Below are 25,459 nucleotides of genomic sequence, written 5' to 3' on the forward strand. Positions count from 1 at the left end.
CGAGTTCAGTGACGAATCCAGAAAACGGTCTGTATAGTTTCATATGTTTTATTAATTCCACTTACATAAAATTATATCAAAAAATCTCCAAAGGTCACGGGGTTTCTTGTTTTACAACATAGTTCACAAAAACTCACTATGCATCAAATTACAAGACAGTGAAGCCGTGAGACGCTCACACGCGCCCTCTCTGATGAGGCTTCAGTTAAACTTACCGTCGTAAAAAAGAATAATTTCAATTCACATGGCTTTACATCACAGGTTGACAGTATAACATCTAAAGTCCTCTAGACTACACTAATAAAAACCACACAAGGAAATACGTGTGACATGCCATGGACACGTTCATTGTAAAAAGCGAGAGTAGTATAGCAAGCACCCGTGGATTAAAGAGGTTAAAATCGCACATTTTTTAAAGCCTTATACGTTACGTGAAACAACATGTTGGTAAAGAACCTGGGATGTCCCGTTAAGCACAACACAGCTGACGGTGAAATTTCCCTTTTGGGACTCACAGGACAGCGGGCAGGACGCTGCTGTGTGCGATGTCAGGCGCAGTGACGCCGAAATCAAATATTCTATCTGCATCTAATAGTATCATTTCATCAAATCTCATCATCCAGATTTGTTGGCTTCTGCTCCGTGGACGAGTCAGTGGAGTCGGAGTGCCGACACCTGAGAAGATAATTGGCCCGTGTGAGGTTTCTTTTAGAGAAGGCTCATCCACAGACGCACACAGCTTAGAAAGAGCAAATTTTCCCTGATGCCAGTTTGTTTAAAATGGCTTTGCAATATATGGCACTTTTATTCTTATTTTTTGCTTTGCTTTTTTTGTGCTCTCCAAACCGGCGATTAAATTTTTTTCTTTTTTTGCTTTTAATTACGCATGAACTCCGCTCGCCTCGCCGTCCGTGTCTGTCCTGCAGAAAGGGAACACTTCGTTGTTTTCATGTCAGTCTTGAGGTCTGATAAACTAGAAGTCTGTGCTTGCATTGTAAACGTATGTTACCTATTTTAACCTTACAGTAACGACAAATGTCACATGAATCAATTCACAATCTCAGTGACTGGCGGAGTAATTTCTGAGGTAAAAAAAAAAAAAAAAAAATTAAAAGATCCACCTTTTTTTTTTAAACAGGCGCCGTCGTTTTTCACGTGTAGTAATGGTGGGTGAGTTACCTGCTTGAATGTAGGCTACTTAAAAGTAAAATATTTTACATGATACTCGCAGACATCAGCGGAGCTCAGCGGCTTGGCTGCTTGTAGTTGCCGTTGATCTCCTCCGAGATGTTGACTGCCTCTGCTCCCAGCGGTAATCTGTCACTGTACTCCGAGCCCATCTCGAACTCCTCCTGGTTGGTTTTGGAAGAGGAACCGGGGATGGACTCGGTCACCACGCTCCCCTCTGCCTCCCCCTCTCCGTCTCCCTCCTCTCCCTCGGCCTCTCCCTCCCCTTCGCCCAACTCGCTGGGGTTGAAGGTTTTCTCTGACTCCACAAAAGACGCCCTGGGATCAAAGTCTCCAGCCATTTGTTTCTCCATCTGATCCGGATTGTGAGCCTTCATGATCAGTTTGTAGGTCTTCCCTTGGTACTTGTATAACAAATGGCAGCAGGTGGCCCCCAATAAGGGAACAGTGGCCAGAGCCAGCAGGAAGATGCTGACAACAACGATGATAAGCAGGGAGGGGATCTTCTTCCTAGTTGTGAAGACCACTTGGACTTGGCAGTCCTGCCCCCCATAGGTGAGACAAAGTGTGTAATTGGTGCCAGGCTGTAAACCACGGAAGTGGTAGGCATTAACCCCTTCTTCTATATTGGACCACTCAACCACAGAGTGTCCATTTCCTGTATTTACACAGAGGTAGACCATGTCCAGGGTGGCTTTACCGGATGAAGACTGGTACAACCCCACGGGCTCTTTATTCACTGTTTCCTGGTTTTCAGTTTGACTGAGATGAAGGTTAGATTTGCTGCTGGGAAGCTGCAGCGGATTCAGCTGAACTTTGGCCTCCGTCTCCGACACCTCTAATGCAATAACACCAAAATCAAAGGTGTACTGCTTCAGGTCCTCCAAGCTCATGTTGAAGGCATGGTTGGAGATGTATTCGCTGCTTTCTCTCACACCGCATTTGGTTGCAAAGGTGGGGTTCTTTATAAAACTGCCAGTTGGATCCTTGCGGTTAGTTTTGTCTGAAGCTTCAGGACTGCCCTTTGTCTTTTCTTCAGGCTTGGCCCAGTCGATCACATTGTTTTTAGAGGGCTTGGTCTCTGTGGGCTTTTTAGCAGACGGATGGATTTTGCCATCGGTAGAATCGAGCACTGAGTTACTGGCATGTTTTTGGGTGCCTGCCATAGCCACTCTAACACTGCTCTCTGCTTTGCCCAAATCATTCACTGCAGAGCAGCTGTAATTTCCATCTTCCCTTTTACTCATACGAGGGATGATGAGAGTGCCGTTTCTAAAGACGAGAAATCGATTGTTGGTTGTTTTATCATTAATTGGCGCATCATTAATCTCTGCAGTGGATGGCAGAGGGAACAGATCGTTTTGATTTCCTGCAATTACCTCCCAGCTGACCTGTGGTTTGGGGCTCCCTTTTGTCTCACAATTTAAGATGACCATAAAACCCTCATAGAGCTCTGTGTTCTCAATGTTGGGCTGGTAGGTTATAGTGACAGTAGGGGCCCTACAGTCCAGTTTAGGTATCTTTGTAACCAGTGTGCCTTTCAGGTGTTCAGGGGCCTCACATACAATTGAATTTGGCTCAGGGACAGAAATCTTAGTTGTTGTGATCCACTCCCTCAGCCACTCCAGGCTGCAGGAGCATGTGAAGGGGTTGTTAAAAATCTGAAGGTGGGACATGGAGGAGAGAGCGCTGAAGGTGCCCTCCACAATGGTGCTGAACTTGTTATTGTTAATGCGCAGCGACCTCAAGTCTTTGAGTGTGGAAAAGGCATCCTTTGGAAGGTTCACCATCTCATTGTTGTTCATTTTCAGAAGCTGCAGGGCGGTGAGGTTGTGCAGATCCTCCCATGGAAAGTTCACAATCTTGTTGTAACTTATGTCCAGGTTGCGGAGCTGGATCAGGGGGGCCAAGGTGTCCGTCTCTATGGTAATGATCTCATTGTGGGCCAGCCAAAGAGAGGTGACCTGAGTGATATTGATGAAGCTTTTACTTTTCAGTAAATTGATCTTGTTGGCAGAAAGGCTGACGGTGGTAACATTGGATGGGAGGCCCACAGGTACCACCAGCAGGTCCTTGTAAGCACAGTCTGCAAACTGGTGGGCAAATTTATCCTGGCAGCTGCAGAGCTCTGGACAGCACTGCACAATGCCAATCACAGTAGTCCACAAGGCAAGGAGCTGCAGGAGTCTTCTCGCCATTTTCTGCACCTGCAAGTATCAATTACCAGACATTAGCCAAATGACTTTTTTTTCTTTCTTTCTTCCTTTCTTTTTTTTTTTAAAAATCAGATGCCTACATAACATCCATTATGTCCATTACAGCAGCGGATATGTACTGTGAAAGCTTTTATCTCATATTAATTCAAATGTGTAGGCTAGGTTATGCTTTTTTAAAAGGCTCAACAGCACTTTTCAAAACTGCATTACAAACTAATAAAAGCAAAGACGCTGAAAACAACAACACGATATGAACAATACAACTGCTGCTGTCATATCTGCAAGCATCGCACACAGTTTCCCATTGCCTTTTCCCACAAATCACATAACAAAAACAACATTTATAGCGTTTATTTTAGGAGTTTTGGATATCCATGCACATTTGCTGTGTCTCATCTTTTTGCAGCAATTTCAGGGTCAGGTGGTCTCTCCTGCTCTAAGCGCGTTTCCACAATCCGGTGCGGACAAACTGGCGCTGTCTGTGGTGTTGAAACCATTTAGATTTTTGCAGTTACTTGAAACACTTTACTTTAAAAAAAAAAAAAAAAAAAAAAAAAAGTTAAATGGCAACATGTCCATTTGCTGTACATTGTACCTTTCTACACTTACGCACAGATGCCCTTGTGATTCACTAGAGTTGCAACTGGCCTGCAGGGCGATTTCTTCCACCTCAGCTTAGATTTGGACACTGCTCATTATTTGGAATTTATTTATTTATTTATTTTTTATCATTATTTTCACGAACAGTAACCACCTGAGTAACTACTGAATCGTCTTACCTGTCCAATGTTAACTTCAATTCCTGTGTCTTATAAATCACCTTCGGAGTTCACAATCCTCTGAAACAAGTTTAATGGTCGAATAAACTCGAGTCCTCATGTGTTGTGGATCCTTTCACATGACTTTTGCAGACCTGGACAGCGCGGATGAAGGGCGGTGGTGGGAACATTTTTCCCGGTGAGTCGCTGTTGCAATCCGACGGCGCTTTTTTCCTCTCCAGCGAGAGTGGGATCCACTGCGCGTTCCCGTCGCCGCTGAGCGAGAAAATGAACCGTGAACGCGCAGCCTCTCCCATCTCTCTCCTCACTATTAAAGATACAGAAGCTCCGGGTCCTCCACCCTCAAAGAAAATTCATAATTTAGAATCCCATGTTTAATTTATTACCCCGGCCCAAGCCTAATCTTTGACCTCATTCGGTTTGCCTGTTGTCTATTGTCTTTAAAAACCCAGAGTTTCCAAACGCACTGACAGATTTTAAGTTTAGTTGTGCTGCAAGAAGCAGGTTACAGACACACTTTCCTGCAGCATTATTAGAACTGATCTTCAGTAATTACAAACAAACAAAAAAGCAAACAAACAAAAAAGAAGAGTCTGAATGTCAGCAGAGTACGAAAATTAAAAAGAGGCAAAATCTCGAGCCACATCAAGAGCCAGATCATTTGATGGCATTTCATTATAACACCGTTATGTGACGCCTGAATTCATTTGTAAGCTTCAGTGAATATGTTATAACCGGAAGTGGAATAGAAAGCTATAACAAATTACTTTAAGGAAAAACAAAAAATTGTTATCTCAACCTGAAATATTTGTGATTATGATTTTGTAACTAATTTGTTTTAAATTCATGAGACCGCCTCTGACTTTGAGCATATTGTTATCTTTTTTTCTTCAAATAAACGTTATTATTCATTATGTTTCCTTAATTGTTCAGTCATGTTGATTAGTGTTAGTACTTGAGGAGACTTGTTTCCTGCTAAAATACTGCCATCGTCTGGTGTACTACAGTATGAACTCTCTGTGACATGCAATTCAAACAAAACTCCTCTTGGCCATAACAATAAACAGTGGTGGAAAAAGTAGGTCTAATAGTAATAATGCTATATACTAATAGCATACATATCTATGTACATGTATATAATGTGCATACATGTACATAAACATATATACATATACACATACACACACATACTCATATAAACACATAACAAAGTAACAGCTGTATAATGCACATATTTCACAGAGCACTAGGAAAGGCCATCTTAAAATAGGGTTGGACCTGCTTGCTATGTCTCAAAATTAGACTTGAGCAATGCAATACACAGCAAAACTCAACACAATACACACTAAACATCATTAAACATTAAACACACATTAAACTTCACATTAATTTTGGACAATTCTCACTTTATCTGAATTAACTCGAGCTGCTGAAGCCTCAAACTTTAACTTCAGATAAATTTTCAAATGTATTATTATTACACTGAACAAGGAATCTGGATTTTGCCATCCATCACTTACATCGGAAACATCTCAGAAAATGATCTATTAATGACCAATATGGACAGGACAAATGATTGCAGCAGTTTTAATTTACATATTGAACTTTAACTATCAAAGGTTTGATACTGTAGTTAAGGTTGGGGGTTGTAAATATGTCAGTCCTGTTAGACAACAGTGACCTCTGCTGTCGAAAAACTGCAGTTGCAGACAGAATCTGAATAATTTCTGTAGGTCAACCCACAAACCTCACGCTTACAAATAATAACATTAAGAGTGCTGACACATCAGGCTTCAAGCTAAAGAGTCCTTACAGTGTTGTCTGTACTGTACTTAAGTTCGACGCACCTTTCTGATGAAGACTAATTTAAGATGGAGGGCCTGGGGATAGCAATTTAGTTGACATGGATGTGGTTGGGGTTCTGAATTTATGTCCGTCCTGTTAGACGACAGAAACCTCTGCTGGTACCGTGCTGTAAATACAGACCATGTTCTGAGTATGGTTACAGTATTTTTATACCATGGGGTGTGGTTCCAGTAATGAGCTTTGTTTGGTTTCCTTTCTTGGAAAAAACAGACTGTCATTGTTTGTTTATACTCCATTACTGCATTTATTTTGGCTTCCTTCCAGTTGAATTGACTTCCTTCTAGTCCTGTCAAGCACAACAGGAAAACTGCAAACTGCACTCCAAGGCCTCTGGAGTTCAAAGTACTCATATCAGAGACTGGAAGCTCACGGTCACCATATCGCACAGTTTAGACTGCAGCCTGGTGCCATCTAGACTCAGAGATGGCAACAGTAAAGAGATGTAGATCCTGAAAGTATCTTAAAGTAGGCTGTCAGAAAAATCCTATCAGTGATGCTTAACTATACAGTGTAACACCAAAGGTTGCCAGGAAACCATGTTGTTTTAATCCTACAGTATGAGCAAAGAGGGCTAGGATGACTCATAAAATGACTCATAGACACCAAAGACTAATCATGTGGTGATCCATAACAACATGTTTTACATTTACATTTCAGCTAAGAATACATGCTTCTACCTGGCCTGTAGGTAGACTTAATCATGGGAGGCAATTAGCTGTTAGGTCAGGTGTTGTGTCAGATCCAGCTTAAGCCAGAGACTTCATGATCTGCATGAAAGTGACCCGAGGCTGACTGCAAGACACATGCACATGCAAAACAAAAACAAAATAACTCAACACAGCATGCAGAGCCACATCTCCCTCAGCTGTTAAAAGTCTGTGATGAAACCTCAGATGAAAACAACTGTGAAATTGTGGTGTTAGGTGGAGCCTGTGGGCAGAAAGAATATTTCACTAACTATAGGGCATGTGTTAGTCAATGTATAATAAATGAAAAACATTTTCCTGACAACCCAACATAGCAACAGCAGGGTTTGGTCACAAACAGCTAATCCGCCCAGACGACTGTGCTCTGTGACTTTTGTGCTGTTCATGATATTCTGCCTTCAGTATCACTAAAAGTCACAGCAGTTCACTTTGTAACAGGTATTGGCAGTGTTTGTTTTCTGAAAATAGAAATCGTATTCAGAGATGCTGTGTAGATGTGAATCCTGATGTTTCCCTTGGATTTAGGATAAACAGCATGAAAATCCTCATGCAGTTTCCCAGTTAGTTTATCTGAAAGAATATTTGATGAGAGTCCAGGATTTCCACTCAAGTGGTTTTGGAGTGATGGGAGTTTGTGTCTCTCCTTGTGTAACAAGATGTACTCATTTGGTCATCCTGGGCAGCGTTGAGACTTTGGATCCAGAAACCAGACAGATTAGGTGAAAGATTCTTATAGTGTTGTCTACTCTCTGATTAGGATGCACCTGGTTTACTGAGGGCTGTCTGATGAAGGAATGACCTACTAAGGAAGAATAAATTCAAATTATATGATCTATGATGCATGGATCAACAAAGAGAGTTATGAACGTTATGATTTTCAATTCCATTTTTCTTTTTTTTTAATGATATATATTAATTTGCAAAATATACAACATATACAACAACAGACAGGTTTTGAAATTCTAAGGACCCATTGCTAAGTACAAAAATCTCAAATATGAAAGATTTAGCAATAAAATAAATGTTTAAATCGTACCAGTAGTGTTTAAATAATAAATATATTTATCTTAGTAGTTTATACCATGTCTTGTTTGAAGCGAGACATGTTAAAAAGAATGATCATTGAGGAAATAACATTTTCCTTTTCTTACAAGAGGAAAGTTGAATTGATACACAATAAAACGCAACACTGCTCACTTCATTGTATTCAGCTGTTTTGCTGCTACAGCCTCACTTGGTCTGGCAGTAGCTTTTGGTTGCTAAATGTTAGCTAATTATTAGTTTAGTTATTAGTTAGCCTAGTATTCATAAGCAAACTTTTGCCAGATATTGCTGTGTAATGGACATTACAAAGCAAATTACATTACAAAATTGGTTTAACATTTACCATTACCTCATTTAAAACATCAGTAACAAATGTTTGCACATTGTGTGAGTACAGTCAAAACTATTCCCTTCAACGTCCATCACAAAACTGTTCTACGCAAGTGCAATAATATACATTTACATTTATGTTCATGTATGTATGTTTTATGTGCAAATTTAATTCTAGACGTGGTCTGCTCAGTAGCAAAAACATCTTTCATTGCATATTTTTCAAATAGCTCCCTACCACTTGCTGTTACAGTGGTAAAACAAAACTGAAACATTCAGCGAAGGTCTCTGGGTACTTCCTCCCTTCCCTAAAAACTGTGACACTGAATGAAGTAATCTGAGTGAGGCACAGAGGAAAATCACACGGGAGCACAACAGCTTCTTGACCTCTAAAGACTCAGAGAGAGCCACAAGATACCCCTCTATATGTGCAGGACTTAAAACTACACTACATCTCCTTACTGTATATCGGTCGGTGGCTGTCTGCCTGGAAGCTTACATTTTAACGCTGTGCTTGGTTTGTGCTTGGTTTGTGCTTGGTTTGTGCTTGGTTTGAGGGTTAGAGTCATATACAGACTGAACCCTGTTTAAAGGCATTCCCTCAGATTACTTCTTATACCTCCCCTCTTTTCCTTGTCTTAAAAGAAAGACAAGTACTCACTCAATGAAACATTACAATGCTTCATGCAGGATCAAGATCTAAACAAACTCCACAGGTGAGCTAAGCTGCATCCTGCTGTTGATTGGTCGTGATTTGCTCCTTTCATAATATCAACCTTTTCCTGTTCTAAACTTGGCGACAGCTTGTTCCTGTAGATTTGAAACTCTTCTGCCAAACACCTCTACTATGTCAACAGCTGCACTAAGTTGGTTTGAAGTTCACAGGAGGAGTGTTCCAGTTTGAGTTGTTGTGTTACAGTGGATTTCCTTTAGTGCTGCCTGTGTCCTGGCATGATTAGCCATGGCAGAGGAAAAAGGGCCTGTGAATGCTGATGCTCCATTTTCAAAATGTGGGGTTTGGAGCAACCGGAAGACCTTTCAAAGAGAAAATAGAGGAAAGTTTAAATAATAATTAGATGAAGCACTGCTACAGCCAGTCCAAGTATGATAGATACTGTCTGCGACGCAACATCGTTTTCTTTATAAGGCGTCTCACTTGCGGTCTTTGTGAGGATCCTTTGCTGCGTAAGGTGATATTTTTTCACCACTTTTGTGTAGTCTTTTTCTTTGGAAACACACTCGTAGACGCCATAGTTCTCTTGTGTCATGGCAGGGATGAGGTGCAGGCAGTTAGACTGCATTTGCAGACAAGGGCTGCTCTTGCCTTTGTGCTCCCAGGTGTAGACCGCATGGTAAGAGTCTATGGGGCACGACAGGTAGAAAGGGACACTCAGGGCGACTGAATGAACCGTGCTCAAATGCACTGGTGATGATGAATCTATCTCCCGTCTGGTCCGGTTTACTTGCTTTTGTCCTAAAAGAATTAAAACAAAATAAAATATAGATCTGATCTTAATTTTGTGGGCCTTTAGCCAGTGTGTAGTATGAATAATGGCAGTCATTAGTTACCTTCTGCTGATGTGGGACACACAGTTGTTTCTCCATTCATGACATTTTGAATGCCCCCACTGTGAACAAAAACAAAACATGTTCCAAGTAGTACTTTTTTTTTCTTTTCTTTTAATGTGATAGATGATCTGCTTTTTCTATAAAATGTTTGACTCTCATTGTGCACTAAAGGGTCTTGGTGTGAACAATGTCCACACTTACGGGACAGTCGGGGTGCATCCAAACTTAGTCCAGGCACAATATGGGTCCCGGGCCAGAACACATGTTTCACAGGAGGAGTTGTATTCCTGACACTTCTGGAGGTCCAAGGTGGAGATTTTCTCTGAAAAGCCCATGACTAACTTTTTCTGAGCAATGAAAGACAAAAACACAATTTCCCTTTAAGCCTGCATTAATAGCTTTCTTTTCCAACTTGAGTGCGGTGCAATAAGCAAACCAAAACAGTATTCAAGTCAAACAGAGAAGGGAAGCAGCACTTTTTGGAAATTTGCACATGTGCATTGAGCATAATCGTGAGATCTTTGACATGGGACTAACTATAGCCCAACTGTGCTTTACACATAGTCATTTGAACCATTGTTAATATTCAATATTGATATCTTAAAATTCACTTATGTGGCGAATTGGCGTTTTAAATGAGCTGTACCTTTTTGGAGTTGAGTTTCATTGATTGTATGGATGAACTGTTGGAGAGTTGAGTTTCAGAGATGATGAAAGGTTCAGATCCGGCCTCTAAGACTTTATGGATCTTCCCAGAATCTGTTGGAACAACACACAGAGAGCAAAATGAAATGGTGTTATTTTGGGAGTGCTACCTAATGCTATATTTTTAGCCCATTGTTTCTAGCAGAGATTATAAATAATGCATGATTACAAGAGAGGTCAATGGGGAAACACACAGAGATTCCACAGTTTACCAGTGGCTAGAAGCAGGATGTTATACATGTGCTGGTCCACTGCTTGAACTCGGTCCACAACTATCTTGGTATAGTTGTTGCTGCTTATATAAAACGGAGCTGTGTAGTGCATGGAGTGAACCCAGTCAGTCATTTCAGGGTTATCCTTCACCACATTGACTGTGGCCGGTGGCAGTCTCCTGCTATTTGGAACGCACTGAGAGATACATGGACACAAAACTGAATATTTGCAGGTTAAGCAATTCTGACGTCATCAGGTATACAAAGTACAAGTATATACAAAGTTGTATAAAAGCAAATTCAAGACAAACTCCTCCAGCTGCAAACTGAATAGCTGGAACAAGCAAGTGGTTTTCTCTACAATTTACTGCATAGAGAGGAAATTCCACCCATTTATGTAACATGTCTGAGTTTTTTTTTTTTTTTTTTTTTTTTTTAAATCTACACCCAGGCTCTGTAACTGCAAAGCCACATTGTAACAAAACAAGTCCTTACCGTTCCTGGCCTTGGTGTGGGGATGTCTTTGTTGTAGCCTTTGAAAGTTGAGGTCTCAAATATTTCTTCAATCATTCGTATAGAATAGATGCAAACTGCTGTAGAGTTCCTAGCAGTTAAAAAAAGACAACCGAGGTTAGCATGGATAGCACAATACCTCAAGAGTAATGATTGGATTTTTACAAAAGTTTTGTGGCACAGGGCAGGGCACAGAAGAACTGAATAACTTTTCATTGATTAGCCAAATTGAGTGCAGTCCTCACAAAATAGATCATACCAGATTCATGCAACCCCATCAATCAAACTTTGTGTATCTGACAGAATAAGTGGGAAATCCTCCAAACTTATTGACAAATATTCAGTTTCCACTTCAGACACAAGGGCCCTGTCAGTTTTCAGAGGCTTGGTTGAGTGCTAGAAGGGCAGCTCCCTTGGCCATCGAGCAAATACAGCACATGGTGTGAGAATCTGCTCAGGATGGAATTCAATGAGGCATGTCCCACTGAATTTACACATAATGGTCAGTTTACTTGTTATGAGAAGTACCACTCAGCTGGTTTCATATCTTATGAGGCTCTGGGGGAGCTTTGTCAAGTCTGACGAGATAGTCCCGATGATATGTAAATTCATGCCTCGCAAACAGGGGACATTAAGTTTGAAAGAGCCTCCTACTGGGCGGGGCCAGTCAAATGAAATGATGGTATTATAGCACATGACATAACGTTATAGTGCATAATGTTATTCTTATGTGTGGGTCTAATCTTGAATCCTAAACCCACTCATAAGACATAGTGTGTCAACATGTAGCCTCAGGGACACATATTAGATCATATCAGATTTAGTTTTTTGATATCTGTTTATGTTTTGGTCACGTGGAAAACCCGCTCTCCATGGCGGTTGTTATTCATGACAAAGCTTGTTCAGTAACACACTGCGTGGGTCCAGACCTACAGGACAAGGTTAGTTTTGTCTCCAAAACATTTCAAAATGCTGAGCTTTCAATTTAAAGCAAGAGCTATTCTGTGTTGCCCAATAAGCGCTTTACTCATGTTGCTGCCTAGTTGCTGACAATAAAAAGGAAGGAAAAGTGTCGAACCAGCTACTCGTGAAAAGGGCATAGATTCTGGTGTCGTGCCAGTCCTCGGCATGCATCACATAGATGTCTTGGAGACGGCTGAAATACAGCGACTCTAATGGAAATCCACAGACAAGTCGGGCCTTGAGAAAAGATGTCCACATGTTCTGGAAGAATCGTTTTGATCCTCCTTCATCTACCTGTAAAATAATACAGATGATTTACACCGGGAAGACGCTCTTTCAATTTTCTTGCTAGCTGAAATTCATCAACCAAGCGTTATTTGATAGGACTGAGGTGACATGGGCCATGATAAGACAAGTCTTGTTTTGCAGGGATGTCAAATAACAAGGGTGAAAAGACAGCAGTTTATCAAGGAAGAGGAAGGCTGACTCTTGGATAGTGGGAATGAGACCACCCTGCAACACACCTTTGTACTACTACATTAATCTGCTTCAATACTTTAATTATGTGTACACTTGTCAGACCCTGGCACTGTATTTACAAAACCATGGCATATCACCTTTCCCACTATAATTCCATCACCCTTTGTTTTTTTAAGCACAGTGCAAGCCAATAATTAATTTCCAACAAGGTTATCATATAATCTTTGATGACAGCTTGAGCCCTCAGTATGAACACATCCATGTGCCATAACTCTTCTGATAAACCTGTAAATAGTGGTTGACCTTAAACATGGTTCCCTGAATGAAACAAAGACTGACGTCAACATCAAATAACACTGCTTTGACAGATGGTGGCACTTCATCTCCTTTGACTGGCAAAGCAGGAGACGCACTGACAGAGCATGAAATTATTATTGCATTTCACTGAGCGTTCTTTATGAGTCCTATAGGCATATATCAATATCAATGTATTATACAGTCTTGTTCTCTGGAAGTATTTAAGCGAGCTGATCAAATTTCCTGAATGCTGTTGAAAGGAGCTTCAGTGCTTCGTATCGTATCTCCTTTTGCATAGAATACACCGGACTTTCTTTATGAAAGGAAAGGAGATAATGGCATCCCACAATTCTGTGCAGCAGCAACATTTATGTGGTGCACCATTGTGCAATAGTTTCACCAGGGTAGTCCCATGTAAATGTAGAAACAATAGAGCATCTATTTTATATTTGTGACACGATGCAAAACTTCTTCCTTGTGTGATTGGCTGAGCTCCAAATTCATGGATATAGATCTCTACTCTCTCAAATCTAGTTAGGAGTCGTCATGATGAGCAAGCATATTGAATTTATAGTTAACAATATCATCATCATAACGAAACACTATATACATAAATGTTTCACTAAATACCCCCCATCATGGAATGCACTGAAATTAACTTTCTCTACTTAACAAATGTAAAAAAAAAAAAAGGTCAAGAGTGCCTATGCCAGGAAACTCTATATACTTAAATCTTTCTTATTCTATATTTCTTTCATTTTATGTTATATCAGCATTTTAATCCTGTTTGTTTTGTGCTTAGAAAGGAGTATTTACGCTCTATGTTTTATAAATAAAGTTGGTTTAATAAAAAAAAGTGCAGTCAGATCCTCTCAGCGCCGCAGTTGCCTTATGAATTCTCCCTCATATTTCTCCTTGACTTCATAATATTTTCCTTTGAGGTCAAGGAAAGAGGTTAGCCCCCCCCCCCAGAGGTAATACTAGTCTTTTTCATCCAATCAATGTTGTTTGAACCATAGGTGGACAGATTGATACCTAATACTGATAGTACCCATACCAAGTCCTATTTGAAGTATCGACGCTAGCACCAATAGGATTGGCACCAATAGGACTGATCCGTGGCACATTAAATCACATTCTTAGTGCACACTCTCTTCTTCTCTGCTGCTGTTGTTTGTTTGCATGCAGTGATCATCTTGTTAGTTCAGAGAAGTACTAAATGTTTGGTATATTTCTCTCTGATAATAAAAATGTATTCAGAAGTAGCCTATCAATGATGCATTGAAGTCAGAATTGATAAATTGCTCTCTCCTAAATGACAATACATTTGCTGTTTTTAATGATAAAAATTGTCATGCTTGTAGCTGCACCCTTACAACCTTATTTTTCATATGAGATCACATTGACATTTAATATGAATACTGTATCATCAAAACTAACAACAATAGAAATGTTCCAGCATCAAGTAATCAATTCCTATTGACCTTCCATGTTACTTGAACTAGACTTGGATGACTATTAGCTTGATTACTAAAGCTGAGCTAATGAGGTTTTTGAGAGCTTAGTGGTTTAGAAAGGTGTGAGCTTCACTGACGTAAGCCAAGTGCACTCCAGTGTCCTGCGTACCTTACAAACTCTGGCAACCCTTGATATCCAGGGGTCGGCCTCTGGGCTGTGGTCCGAGTTCTTTTCACGGAAAAATATGTATATTTTATCATTCTCAGGATCTTCCTTTCGCTTCACCCAGGACGCAGAGATGAATGTGGGCTCTGTGAAAAGAGGAGGAGGATATGTTTATCAAACTCCACTGTTTACAGTATAGTGCAGGATCAGCACACGTGTGACGCAAAAGCTTGGCATGGAAAAATCAACACGATAATCACTCTGCACTGAGGAGTGAACAGTATGAGATAAATCGTTGAAGTGTTTCTGGAAAAAACGCCCCGATTCACGTTAAATGATACTCAGGAATCAGATCAGAAACATTAATTATTGCTTATTTTCCCTGTTTATGGCAGCATTTTGTATTGTCACATCAGAATACTGCAGTGTAATAATCATCAGACATTTCCGTCCTTTCCTTTCCCACCTGAGACCCAGTTGTCATACATCCACACATTAGTTCTGCTGCCAGCTTTCCTTCTGAATTGCAATGAACTTCTGTCAGCACCCAATGGCGCTGCTGCATATAGGTCCCCATCTAAAAATATCAGAGACACATCACATGAAGACGCAGAAATGTTCAATTATTGAGAATATTTATGTGAAAATGCACTGGCTTGCCAACTCAGTACTGTCACACATGACTTGTTATTGTTACATAAGTCTGCAATTGTGAGCCACACTATTTAAACCTTCAAACACATGACCTACAGTAATGCAAGAAGCTGTACTATACTGTACTGTACCTACCTACTGTGATTGATAGGGAGTTCTGGGTGTACACGAACGGGGAGATGCCCGTCCCCTCATAACTCTCCACTATTTCATGAGACTGGTTGTTCACTGATGAAAACTGTGGAACCACAGACAGCCAACAAAATGTTAGGATAGTTCTATAGACAAGTGTGATGGAAAAAACACCGAACCACCCAACACCAGCCACCCATCACCCTACCTAAATTATAAAACAGGGTTGTTTGATTAAAGTTTAATCAGAACCACAACTGCAGCTGTGCCCCGCTGTTACCAGAATAGCCACAAAAAAAACTGCAGTGTCTCAGACGGATATGATATCAAAGGACCAGTGTGTAGGATTTAGGGGTATCTGTTGTTGGCAGAAATTGAATATAATATCCATAATTATGTTTTCATGAGCTTATAACCACCTGAAACAAAAAAAAAAATCATGTTGATGTTAACCTTAGAATGAGCCCTTCACAGAGCCCACCATGTTGCACCGACATGTTTCTACAGAGCCCAGAATGGACAAACGAAACACTGGCTCTAGAGAGGGTCTTTTGCGTGTTTACATTTTATCAACATTCAGTTAGTTGCAATCTGCAGTCTCACTGGTCATTTGAGTATAACGTGTAACACTCACAAGTTTCCAGCACTGTGGTTTGTGTCCATTTGTCCCACAGACAAACAAACTGTCCTGAAACTTCTCAATGACAGTGATGACATTTTCACAGGGACCCTATGGCAGAGAGGCTGTTATTGCCAAGTTGTTACACAGAACAGATTGTATATTTCATTTTAAAAATCCATTACTCAGCATACTTGTTGAATAGTCATTTCTGATAACATAAATCATCATTCTCTAGTCACCAACCTCTTGGCACTGCTGTTGCCCCGTTGTTTTCAGAGTAAATTTCTGTGGGAGAAATAAAATGAGGCATTATAAATGGAAGATTAAGATTTTTAAACAGTCCTTGTCAGTTGCTAACCAAAAATAATATTGCTCTAAAAGCTCTGCCCAAAAATCTGGTGCTTTTAGTGATTACTTGATGTTTGAAATAGCTGGAGGATAGATAAGAGTAAAAAGTATGGCACCTATCTGAGATTTTCTCTCTCAGGTTTACTTTCTTTGACCAAACTTGTTTCACTCAAGATAATGTCTTTGAATGGTTTCAGTTGTTCCTGCCACAGACTGGTATCCATCAGTGAAATGAAAATCTATGTGTGTCTTACGGTCAGAGCTGTCATCTGCTCTAGTTTAATGGACAACAATCAATAGCCCATCCTTCATTCATTCTTAAGAGTGGATGAATTAAAGTGGCCTCATGAAAGTGTCTGGCATAATCTGAATTTTCTGGTATACATGTGCAATACTATGGAAACTCTTGTATGTTGTATGTCATCAGGGTCTGTTTGTGACGTGTTCACCACCAGCTGCACTTAATCAGGAGCTTGAAGCCAGAAATGGCTTTGAAAGGGAGTACCTGTCAGTGGATCACTGAAAGACCAAGAGAACAATGGGTCTGTCACAGCCATCTGTTACAGTAATATCTAATTATGACCAGCTGCACTTCCACACAGATATCAAGCTGAGAGTATACATCAATAAAATATGAGACGACTTGATAAAAACTACATGCAAGTGCATTTCTGCAGGTGATAAAATACATGAAATAAAAAAAGATGAAAAGCAATGGTTCACCCACCTCTATGACATGATAGTCATCCATGTCAAGTTTTAACACAAAATCAGTCCCCCCGATATACATCTCCTCAGAGTCCTCATGATGGAATAAGACACTATGATTCTGATAGACTTGATATTTAAATCCACCACTGACTGTATCTGAGGGAGGGACAAAAAATGAAGGATCACATTGTCATATTTTAGACTTGGGAGGATGTAAGTGAAGATTCAGACTGAACAATGTCAATGCCCGCTTTGTGCAGTCACATCAAAAGATCTACTGTCTGTTTGATCCGATGAACAAAGTTAAAATAAAAGGTCTTGCTGAAAAGCTCAGAAAAAAGTAGTAAGAATCCAGAAGTATCCAAATTGTTTCAAATAGTTGTGCATCTAGCAGCGGTAGCTCCCAGTACAGCTCCCAGTAAATTCCAGTCCGTTATTAGTACTGCTCAAAGTCTGTGTGATCAGTTCAGATGTACAGAACTTTATTACAGAAACACCAAGAGAAGGAAGAAAAAGCCACTACAATTGAAATAAGTCTGGTGCTGTAAAGTTTGACTTCTAATCTCTCTCTCTCTACTGTAGCTGTAGAGTTCTATGGTCATTTTTGAGACTATATTGTGGTTTGTCATATGCAATGACAAACCACAATGTTTCTGAAACTGTTTTCCCTCTCAAGCTACATTAATAAAATCATCATTAAATTTGTAATTGAATTGTGTGCATAACAATTATGACTATAATATTACAAAATTATTTAAATATCATGTATGTGCAGGTGTTAGTGTTTCATTTAAATGTATACAAATTATCTTAGTAAATTTAACCTCTGTTTACTGCATGATTCTTGTAAAGTGTGACATGGGCTGTATGCGGTGGTATGTCTGCAATTTTGATTCCCTCTCCCGGTGTTACCTGTTTTTTGGAGAGTAAAGATGATCATCTATCTAAACTCACGTATATGTTGGCGAGTTTAAAAGGGATCTGATGACAGGATTGACTGCAAGCCTGTTTCTAAACAGCTACACTTATTCGAGACATTAATTTTACATGGATACCTACATTGCCAACTAATTTCTCAGTCAGTTGTTCAGAAATGAGAAATGAAGCTTACCCTTGCTCAGAAGTCTTGGAGTATTTTTAGATCCAAGAATCGGCGTGTCCTTCAAATCGACACTAAGGACTAGCTGAAATTCCCCGGCAAGCCAAATGTAAATGATGACAAATCGCTTCATTTTTGTGCCTTATTTAGAGAGTATGTATTGTGCCTGTATGTATCAACTCTACTGAAGCTGCTCGCAGCTTATCGGAGCAGACCGAATAGGCTAACCAACAGAGACTGTGGCTTTTGCTGCTCCTCCTCCTCCTCTTTCTCTTCCTCCCTCCCCTAGGCTGGAGCCTATCCCAGCATCCTTTGATGCTGGGATTTGAGAGGCGGGGTACACCCTGGACAGGTCGCCAGTCCATCGCAGGGCAAACACACAGACAGACAACCATTCACTCTCACAGTCACACCTATGGTCAATTTAGAGTATTCAATCAGCCTAGTCCCCATTTGCATGTCTTTGGACTGTGGGAGGAAGCCGGAGTACCCGGAGAGAACCCACACAGGCACGGGGAGAACATGCAAACTCCACACAGAAAGACCCCGTGTCCGAGCCGGGACTCGAACCCGCCATCATTTTAAAGTTAAAAAATCTAAAAAAAAAAGGCTAAAAGGGGTCAAAAGTGTCAAATACTGTTTGTTTCTTTGCAACTGTGAGACATATTTCAGCCCAGTCACACACACACACACCCTCTCCCTATTCTCTTGACCTCATCTGTAAAGTGCAAGAATGCAGGTGTTGTTGTGACTTTTGACGGGAACCTTTTCTGTTCCCGTGGGCAAACTCCACCCACATTGAGTGGACACTCAGCAGGGGAGGGGCAAAACATATAAAGATTCTCTGCAAGGGAGTCCTACCAACATTACACTCTGCAGCTACATATGATATACTCTCTGTCACAGCTTTACAAAATGAGCAGCAGAAGTAAACAGGTGACAGCCCAGGAGGCTCGTGTGACAGACATCAAGTCAGCTTTTGAGCTGGTCATGCCCAACTCAATACAGAAAATCATTATCGAAATGGCTAATCTAGAAGGAAGGCGTGTTTTAGGGGAGAAGTGTAAGGAGCAGGATGAAATGCATTTAAATGCATATCTGGGGGTCCTCATCCTGGCTGGGGTCTATAAGTCAAAGGATGAATTAACAGCCAGTCTGTGGGATGCAGACACAGGCAGGGCTATATTTCGTGCCACAATGTCTCCGGAGACTTTTCATATTTTCTCCAGAGTAATCCAATTTGATAATCGAGAGACAAGGGCTGTCAGACGGGAGAGAGACAAGCTGGCAGCTATTAGGACAGTGTGGGACAAGTGGGTAGAGCAACTTCCACTACTCTATAACCCAGGCCCTAATGTCACACTGGATGAACAGAAGAGGTGTCTCGTGTTAATTTATCAACATCACTCAATAAAAAAATTTCAAAATGTAAAATAAAATTAAAAAAAAATTAATGTCATGTAAAAGTCTTGTATTTTATATGTAGGTCTTTCCAAAGTACATTAAAAAAAGTTTTAACATGCATTTTTTGATGAAAAACGAGTGAATTATCCTCATTGAATCATGATCTGTGAGAGGTAAAGAACACCATTACACTAAATATTGATTGAAATGGTTAGTAATGCAGTTAATAATGAGATATAAACAATGTTTATTGGGATTTTTTGGTTTCTGACACTTCTGGATAATTAAACATGCCCCGGGTCAAATTGACCCAGGAACATCATTGCTGTTCCTGAGAAACGAACATAACAGGAGGGTTAACAAAACAAGAAGCTTACACACAACATTGGTGAAGCACAGGGAAACACAGGAACTTAAAATAGGAGACAGGGAAACATGAACAGACTGAGGACAACCACACATGAACAGGCATGTGAATCGACGAAGACAAAATCAGAAATCAACAGACGAACCGACACAGACAAAGGGGAGCACAAAGACTATATAGACAATGGAGGCAAAGGTGATTGCACACTAACACACAAGGAAACCAATTACAAAATAAAACAGGAAGTGAGAAAAGTCCAAACAAAACTAACAAAAAGTGTCTGCCATGGCAAACTATGACAGTTCCATAGAGAGACAAATAAAATAAACCTTAAAAAAAAAAACTCTGACTCATCCGAGCTTTTCATCAGACAACATTTCCACTGGATATTTCCATTTCCACTGTAGCCCACTAAACCTTCCCCTATTTTTCCCCAGTAAATATATATATATAAACATTGACATCAGCTCGTGAAAGCGAAGAACTGACCAGATACATGATGCTCTTTTGTTTTCAGCTTTTTTCACCGACTTCTTTTCAGCCCAGTCCTCGGATCTCTTGGCATGTTGCAAATGATCTTCTAACATCCAACCTGTCCAGAATTGTATGCTTAACTTGCATTTGCCCACGTTTGTCCCACAACAAATTCTTAAACTTTAGATCTGATCATAAGATCAATCTTCCTGCCTATTTGACACCATTAGGAGAGCACACCTGTCATTTGGCTGAAGGCAGCCACAGGCAAGCAGCTGGCATCTGAGTTACTGCCCCCTACTGGATTTAACTAAGTCTGAAGATGTATACTTTTCAGTCCTGTTCCCTTTTGCCCCCTCTACATCCTTGTCATCCTGTCCCGTCTTTCTGCTACATGTCCTACAAGTAATGAGCACATGTTCTACTGTTTCTGTTTGGTGACAAACACCAGCATAATTGTTGCATTTTACTAAACCCTGTAAACCGGCAATAGAAAATCAGGGAGGCACTTGTTTGGTCCCAAATTCATTCTGCAGCTCAAAAATGACCTCACATATACAACCACAGCCATAAAGAACTACTGTATCTTCAGTGTAGCACAAAGAGCTTTGCAACAGATGGTATGGCCCCCACAGAGCCCTGACCTCAATGTCTGATTGGACGATACAGCTTAAATCCAAGCTCTCCAAAAGGCTTGGAGCAAGCTACCTGCCAAGTACCTTGAAAAACGGTGTGCAAGTGTACGTGAGAGAACTGGTGTTGCAAAGGCAAAATATGATTGCATCAAATTTGATTGAGATTTTTTCTGTTTGCTGCACCAAGTATAATAAATAAAAATTATAAATGGCCTCATTTACAGCATTTTTTCACAAATGTCTAAAGGTTTTGCACATGACTTTTCCTTCTTTGGCCTTTAGGTAGCATTAGACAGGGTTTCCACAGGTTTCCACAAAACCAGTAGTTCATTGTCTGCCTCCCCTGTAGACTGATAGATTCAAGCTGGCCCAGTACCCAATAACAGTTGCCAAGGTCTTAAAGATATGATAAAGTCATAACAAAAGGGACCTTCAGTTGCTAAACCTTGGGAAAGTACTGCCTGGACTGCTGACTTGGAAATGTAGTAAGTTTTGTATGCATTTAGATATGCCCTGCAAAGAATGTGACCTTCAGAATTTGGTGGCACATAGTGTTAACTCTTTTTTTTTTAAAAACTTGTATTGCTCATCTCTTCTCCTCAATGCATTGAGCTTCAATAAATGCTTCTAAGACATCTGGGTCTCCTGAAACTGCTTCCATCACAAATTAACCAGATCACAAGATTTCAATCACAGATGTATCCCTTTTGTTTGTCAAAAAGCAATTCACAGACAAAGAAATAATATTATCCTACATAGCAACACTAACTTCTGTTTGGGGTAAGTTCATTCTGTTATCAAATTGCAATAACAAATAGATCGAAATAGATTTGTGTGATGTTTGAGAGAGATAGTGTTGCTCTGTCAACACCACTCATACATATAGATCATATTCAAATCTATTGTATTTAACCATGTTTTACAACTGTAATCTCTGAGACCTCAAACAGAAGTATTTTACGATTTTCTCAAAAGCAAAGCATCAGTTCAAAATCATGTTCATAAGCCATTAAGTACATAAGTAGGAAAAGTCAAGGTGACTCAGCAATGCAATGTGTGTTTTATTTAAGATGTGACTGGGCCCAAACAGAAGATTCAGCTCAGGACCATGATCTTTTCAAGCTGAAAAAATGCCACGCCCCGCCCCGCTCCCCCATCGTCCAATCAGATGAGAGGAAGCAGCAATACTCTTCCTGTTCATATTGTTTTTATTTGCAGCTACTCAGCTGACCGACAGCCATGGTAAACACGTTTAACAATCGTATTATTCAACAACTATTGAACTCGTTTGCTTCTTTAGAAGTCCTTTTATTCAGATGACGTTTTAGTTGCATGCTTTGTAAATGCTTTACGTATTTATTTAGTTCAACACTATCAATGTTTAGCCCGGGTTTCAGGTATGGCTAGCAGAATGGCTAGCTTAGCTAGTAGCATTTAATGATGGATGGCTAATGTAAATGCTCACGCTGCAGTGTTTGAGGTGATGCTTTTGTTGCAGTACATTATATGACACATTTATTATGTCTTGTCTGATGTAGCGGTTCCGTTTCTGTGGAGATTTGGATTGCCCAGATTGGGTGCTTGCCGAAATTAGCACATTAGCGAAAATTGTGAGTAGTTGCAAATTACATATACGTAATCAATACAGCAATATTATTTTTCAGTGTGAGTTTATAGTTTTTTTTGTAATAATACGTGTGTCTTCTGCCTTACGATCTGTGACAGTCAAGTGTCAAGATGAAACTCCTGTGTGCTCAAGTGCTGAAGGATTTGCTTGGGGAAGGCATTGATGTAAGACTTTGACACATAGTTGAAGTTATACACACACATTTCACCCACAATGATTAATATTGCTTGTCTCTTTACATTTTTAGTATGAAAAGGTTGCAAAGCTTACTGCAGATGCAAAGTTTGGTAAGTCTCCCTTCTGTGGAAAAAGTATTTAGATCTTTACTATACCTACAAGTGCAATAACGGTATTTTAAGATACTAGACACGTGACACTTTACCCTCCACGCAGTTTCATTCCTTATAGTGTAACTTTTGTATTTGATTTTCTTATTGCAGCTTCCTTGTCTTATTTGTTTCATTTGTACATAGCAGATGCACATATACAGTGTACTCGTTTTTTAGTTACTTCTATGCATTTGTTCCTATACTTCTGCTGTAGTGACATTTAAGTTTCCCTGCAATCAATAAAGCTTATCTTGTAATTTAAGTAAAGGTATGTAAGTACTCCTATACAAATAAAAGTCTTGCACTGAATACTGAAGTAAAAGTACATATTATTGGATTGTTACTGATGGTGTAATGTAGCATTTTGCTGTTGTAGTTGGTCAAGGGGAAGCTACTTTATGTATGATGTAGTGAAAAACAAGTATAAAGAGGCACAAAAACTCACATACAACTACCTCAAAATTGTTCTTAAGTACATTATTTGAGTAAATGCTCTTACTTACATTGGTACTGCCTTTAAATCTGACTCATTTACCTTACACACAAGCCCATAACATTATCACACTTGCATTGTATTGTTTTTTTTTTTTTTTTTTTTTTTTATAAAACATGCATTCGTGACATCATTCCATTTTGCAGAGAGTGGAGACATCAAAGCTAGTGTGGCAGTGCTCAGCTTCATTTTCTCCAGTGCAGCAAAGCATGATGTTGACAGTGAATCTCTATCCAGTGAGTTGCAGCAGCTCGGTCTGCCAAAAGGTCAGTCCCCTGTGGTTCTCCATGTTTGGTATAAAAATGCTGATTATGTTATGTAATCTATGCTCACACATGCCCAAAACTCTTGCCATGCTCCCATTTTTTGCCAAAAGGAAGGATAGTAGAACAAATGTGTAAAAACACCATCTGACCAATTTTTTAAACTACTTGTAATATTTCATTGCTATTCTGCATTAAATGGAGCTTATTTAGCAGAGCCATATAGCTGTCAGACAACCAAAGGCTACTGAATACAGATATTTTCAAGATTTGCACATTTGTTATGAAACTATGCCCAGAATATGAGTCCCAGCAGGTCAAATATAAATTGAAAATGGACCTTAGTTCAGAGAACACAAACAATGGCCTCATTTCCAGAAACATGCAGGTCATAAATCACAGCCTATTGTGTTATTGTTTGAGATTATTGACTATAATTGCCTATTGTGTAATATATTTGGTACAACGTGTATTCAGCTGGTACTTGAAGGGAACATTGTACAGCAAGGACAATGCACTGTGGTGTTGTGGGTGGTGTGGTGCATTGTGACTTTGGTGCCCCACTAGTATTAAGCACTCCCAGTTGACTCCGCCAGCTTGAGATTGTGTTCTATTTTAATGCTGTTTAATTGAGTCAGTTTATTGAGTCTTAGTACTGCTGATACAACATTAAAACACTTTTATGTGAATATGCTTGAAATAAATCCTGACTATTAATTATGCACACCTGACCTTTTAGAACACACAACAGGACTCTGCAAATCATATGAAGACAAGCACTCTGCACTGCAAGACAAACTCAGGGAGACGAGCCTGAGATGTAAGTATTTCTGTCTGTCTTGCCCTCTTCAAAGAGGAAGACAAAAACTATTGATGATGAGCGCTGCTATTTGTGAGGCTGACTAACTCATTCTGCTCTGTCATGAATTTCAGTAGGACGATTGGAAGCAGTGTCATGGCGCATTGACTACACCCTGAGCTCCAGTGAGCTACGAGAGGTGAATGAACCTGTGATTCAGCTTAAACTCCAGGCACAAGGAGCAGAGTCAGGCTCCACAGAGACGACTGTTGTCTCTGTCTCTGCTGACAAGTTCAGAGTCCTGCTTGCAGGTCAGTTCTGCATTAGTCAAATCACAATTTTCTGATGGTTTTTCCTTTTCAAATGAATTTTATTATTTATTTTGTTTATTATATTCCTTTGTGTGTTTCTACAGAGCTCAAACAAGCCCAGACAATGATGAATGCACTATAATGAAGTCTGACCTCAAATGTCTGATCAAGAGCTGAATCGCGTGCTGATCGACTGCCAAAAGTGCCATACCTACATCTTGTACAGCCTAATTTGTTTGTATGAATGCAGTTCAAAAATTTTAGGTGAAAGGGTCATTCCTTATTTGGAATAACTGATATTTAATTGTATTTTTCTGCCACATTAATTGGTGAGAATGTTTCCAGACTGGGTGATTTGTCACTGAAGCAGAAGTACCGATTTGACCATTTTTGTAAAATATTGAGTATTACTTAACAAAATTTGATTAGAATGATGTTGATAATTTGTGTGTTGTCTTAATATGCTCATATATAAATAAAACAAATAAATAACATGTAAAACACTGAAATATTTCTATCCTCGCCCAGGATCCGTAACGACTACATCGCCCATCATGCATCGGGCTGCTCGGTTTTCTCATGCTAGGTTACTACGGTTGTCTACCGTGCATCTAATATGAACCTGTTTCAATGCATCATTAGAGAGTATGACAAAAACATCCACTTAGATCAGAAATACCTGAGAATTACTCGATTACA

At 39.9% G+C, this 25,459-nt stretch overlaps 3 protein-coding genes across 5 annotated transcripts; 1 reads left to right on the plus strand and 2 right to left on the minus strand.

Annotated features, from left to right (window-relative positions):
* Positions 1-32: 32 nt before the first annotated feature.
* Positions 33-4,427, minus strand: LOC111228416 (immunoglobulin superfamily containing leucine-rich repeat protein 2-like). The gene is made up of 2 exons (XM_022754279.1): positions 4,184-4,427; positions 33-3,395 (listed from the first exon to the last, which is right to left on the minus strand). The coding sequence occupies exon 2, from the start codon at positions 3,384-3,386 to the stop codon at positions 1,245-1,247; it is 2,142 nt and encodes a 713-aa protein (XP_022610000.1). The 5' UTR covers positions 3,387-3,395; positions 4,184-4,427; the 3' UTR covers positions 33-1,244.
* A 3,282-nt stretch (positions 4,428-7,709) lies between these two features.
* sema7a (semaphorin 7A (John Milton Hagen blood group)) lies at positions 7,710-18,259 on the minus strand. 2 transcript variants are annotated; one of them, XM_022754477.1, is made up of 15 exons: positions 18,071-18,259; positions 16,976-17,115; positions 16,144-16,185; positions 15,913-16,008; positions 15,282-15,384; positions 14,959-15,069; positions 14,496-14,638; positions 12,208-12,386; positions 11,112-11,220; positions 10,617-10,812; positions 10,346-10,458; positions 9,901-10,046; positions 9,700-9,758; positions 9,287-9,604; positions 7,710-9,165 (listed from the first exon to the last, which is right to left on the minus strand). In XM_022754477.1, exons 1-15 carry the CDS (start codon positions 18,189-18,191, stop codon positions 9,134-9,136), a joined length of 1,908 nt encoding a protein of 635 aa, XP_022610198.1. In that variant the 5' UTR covers positions 18,192-18,259; the 3' UTR covers positions 7,710-9,133. The 2 variants fall into 2 exon arrangements, with proteins under 2 accessions (XP_022610198.1, XP_022610197.1); XM_022754476.1 differs by having other exon boundaries at positions 7,710-9,604.
* A 3,858-nt stretch (positions 18,260-22,117) lies between these two features.
* On the plus strand, positions 22,118-25,254 carry LOC111228608 (COMM domain-containing protein 4-like). 2 transcript variants are annotated; one of them, XM_022754593.1, is made up of 8 exons: positions 22,118-22,180; positions 22,477-22,548; positions 22,664-22,729; positions 22,813-22,852; positions 23,534-23,653; positions 24,390-24,470; positions 24,584-24,760; positions 24,865-25,254. In XM_022754593.1, exons 1-8 carry the CDS (start codon positions 22,178-22,180, stop codon positions 24,900-24,902), a joined length of 597 nt encoding a protein of 198 aa, XP_022610314.1. In that variant the 5' UTR covers positions 22,118-22,177; the 3' UTR covers positions 24,903-25,254. The 2 variants fall into 2 exon arrangements, with proteins under 2 accessions (XP_022610314.1, XP_022610315.1); XM_022754594.1 differs by lacking the exon at positions 22,664-22,729.
* The last annotated feature ends 205 nt before the right edge of the window (positions 25,255-25,459 follow it).

This window comes from Seriola dumerili, unplaced genomic scaffold, assembly GCF_002260705.1.
Source record: "Seriola dumerili isolate Sdu_G_001 unplaced genomic scaffold, Sdu_1.0 BDQW01000219.1, whole genome shotgun sequence".
In the NCBI taxonomy this organism is placed as follows: domain Eukaryota; kingdom Metazoa; phylum Chordata; class Actinopteri; order Carangiformes; family Carangidae; genus Seriola; species Seriola dumerili.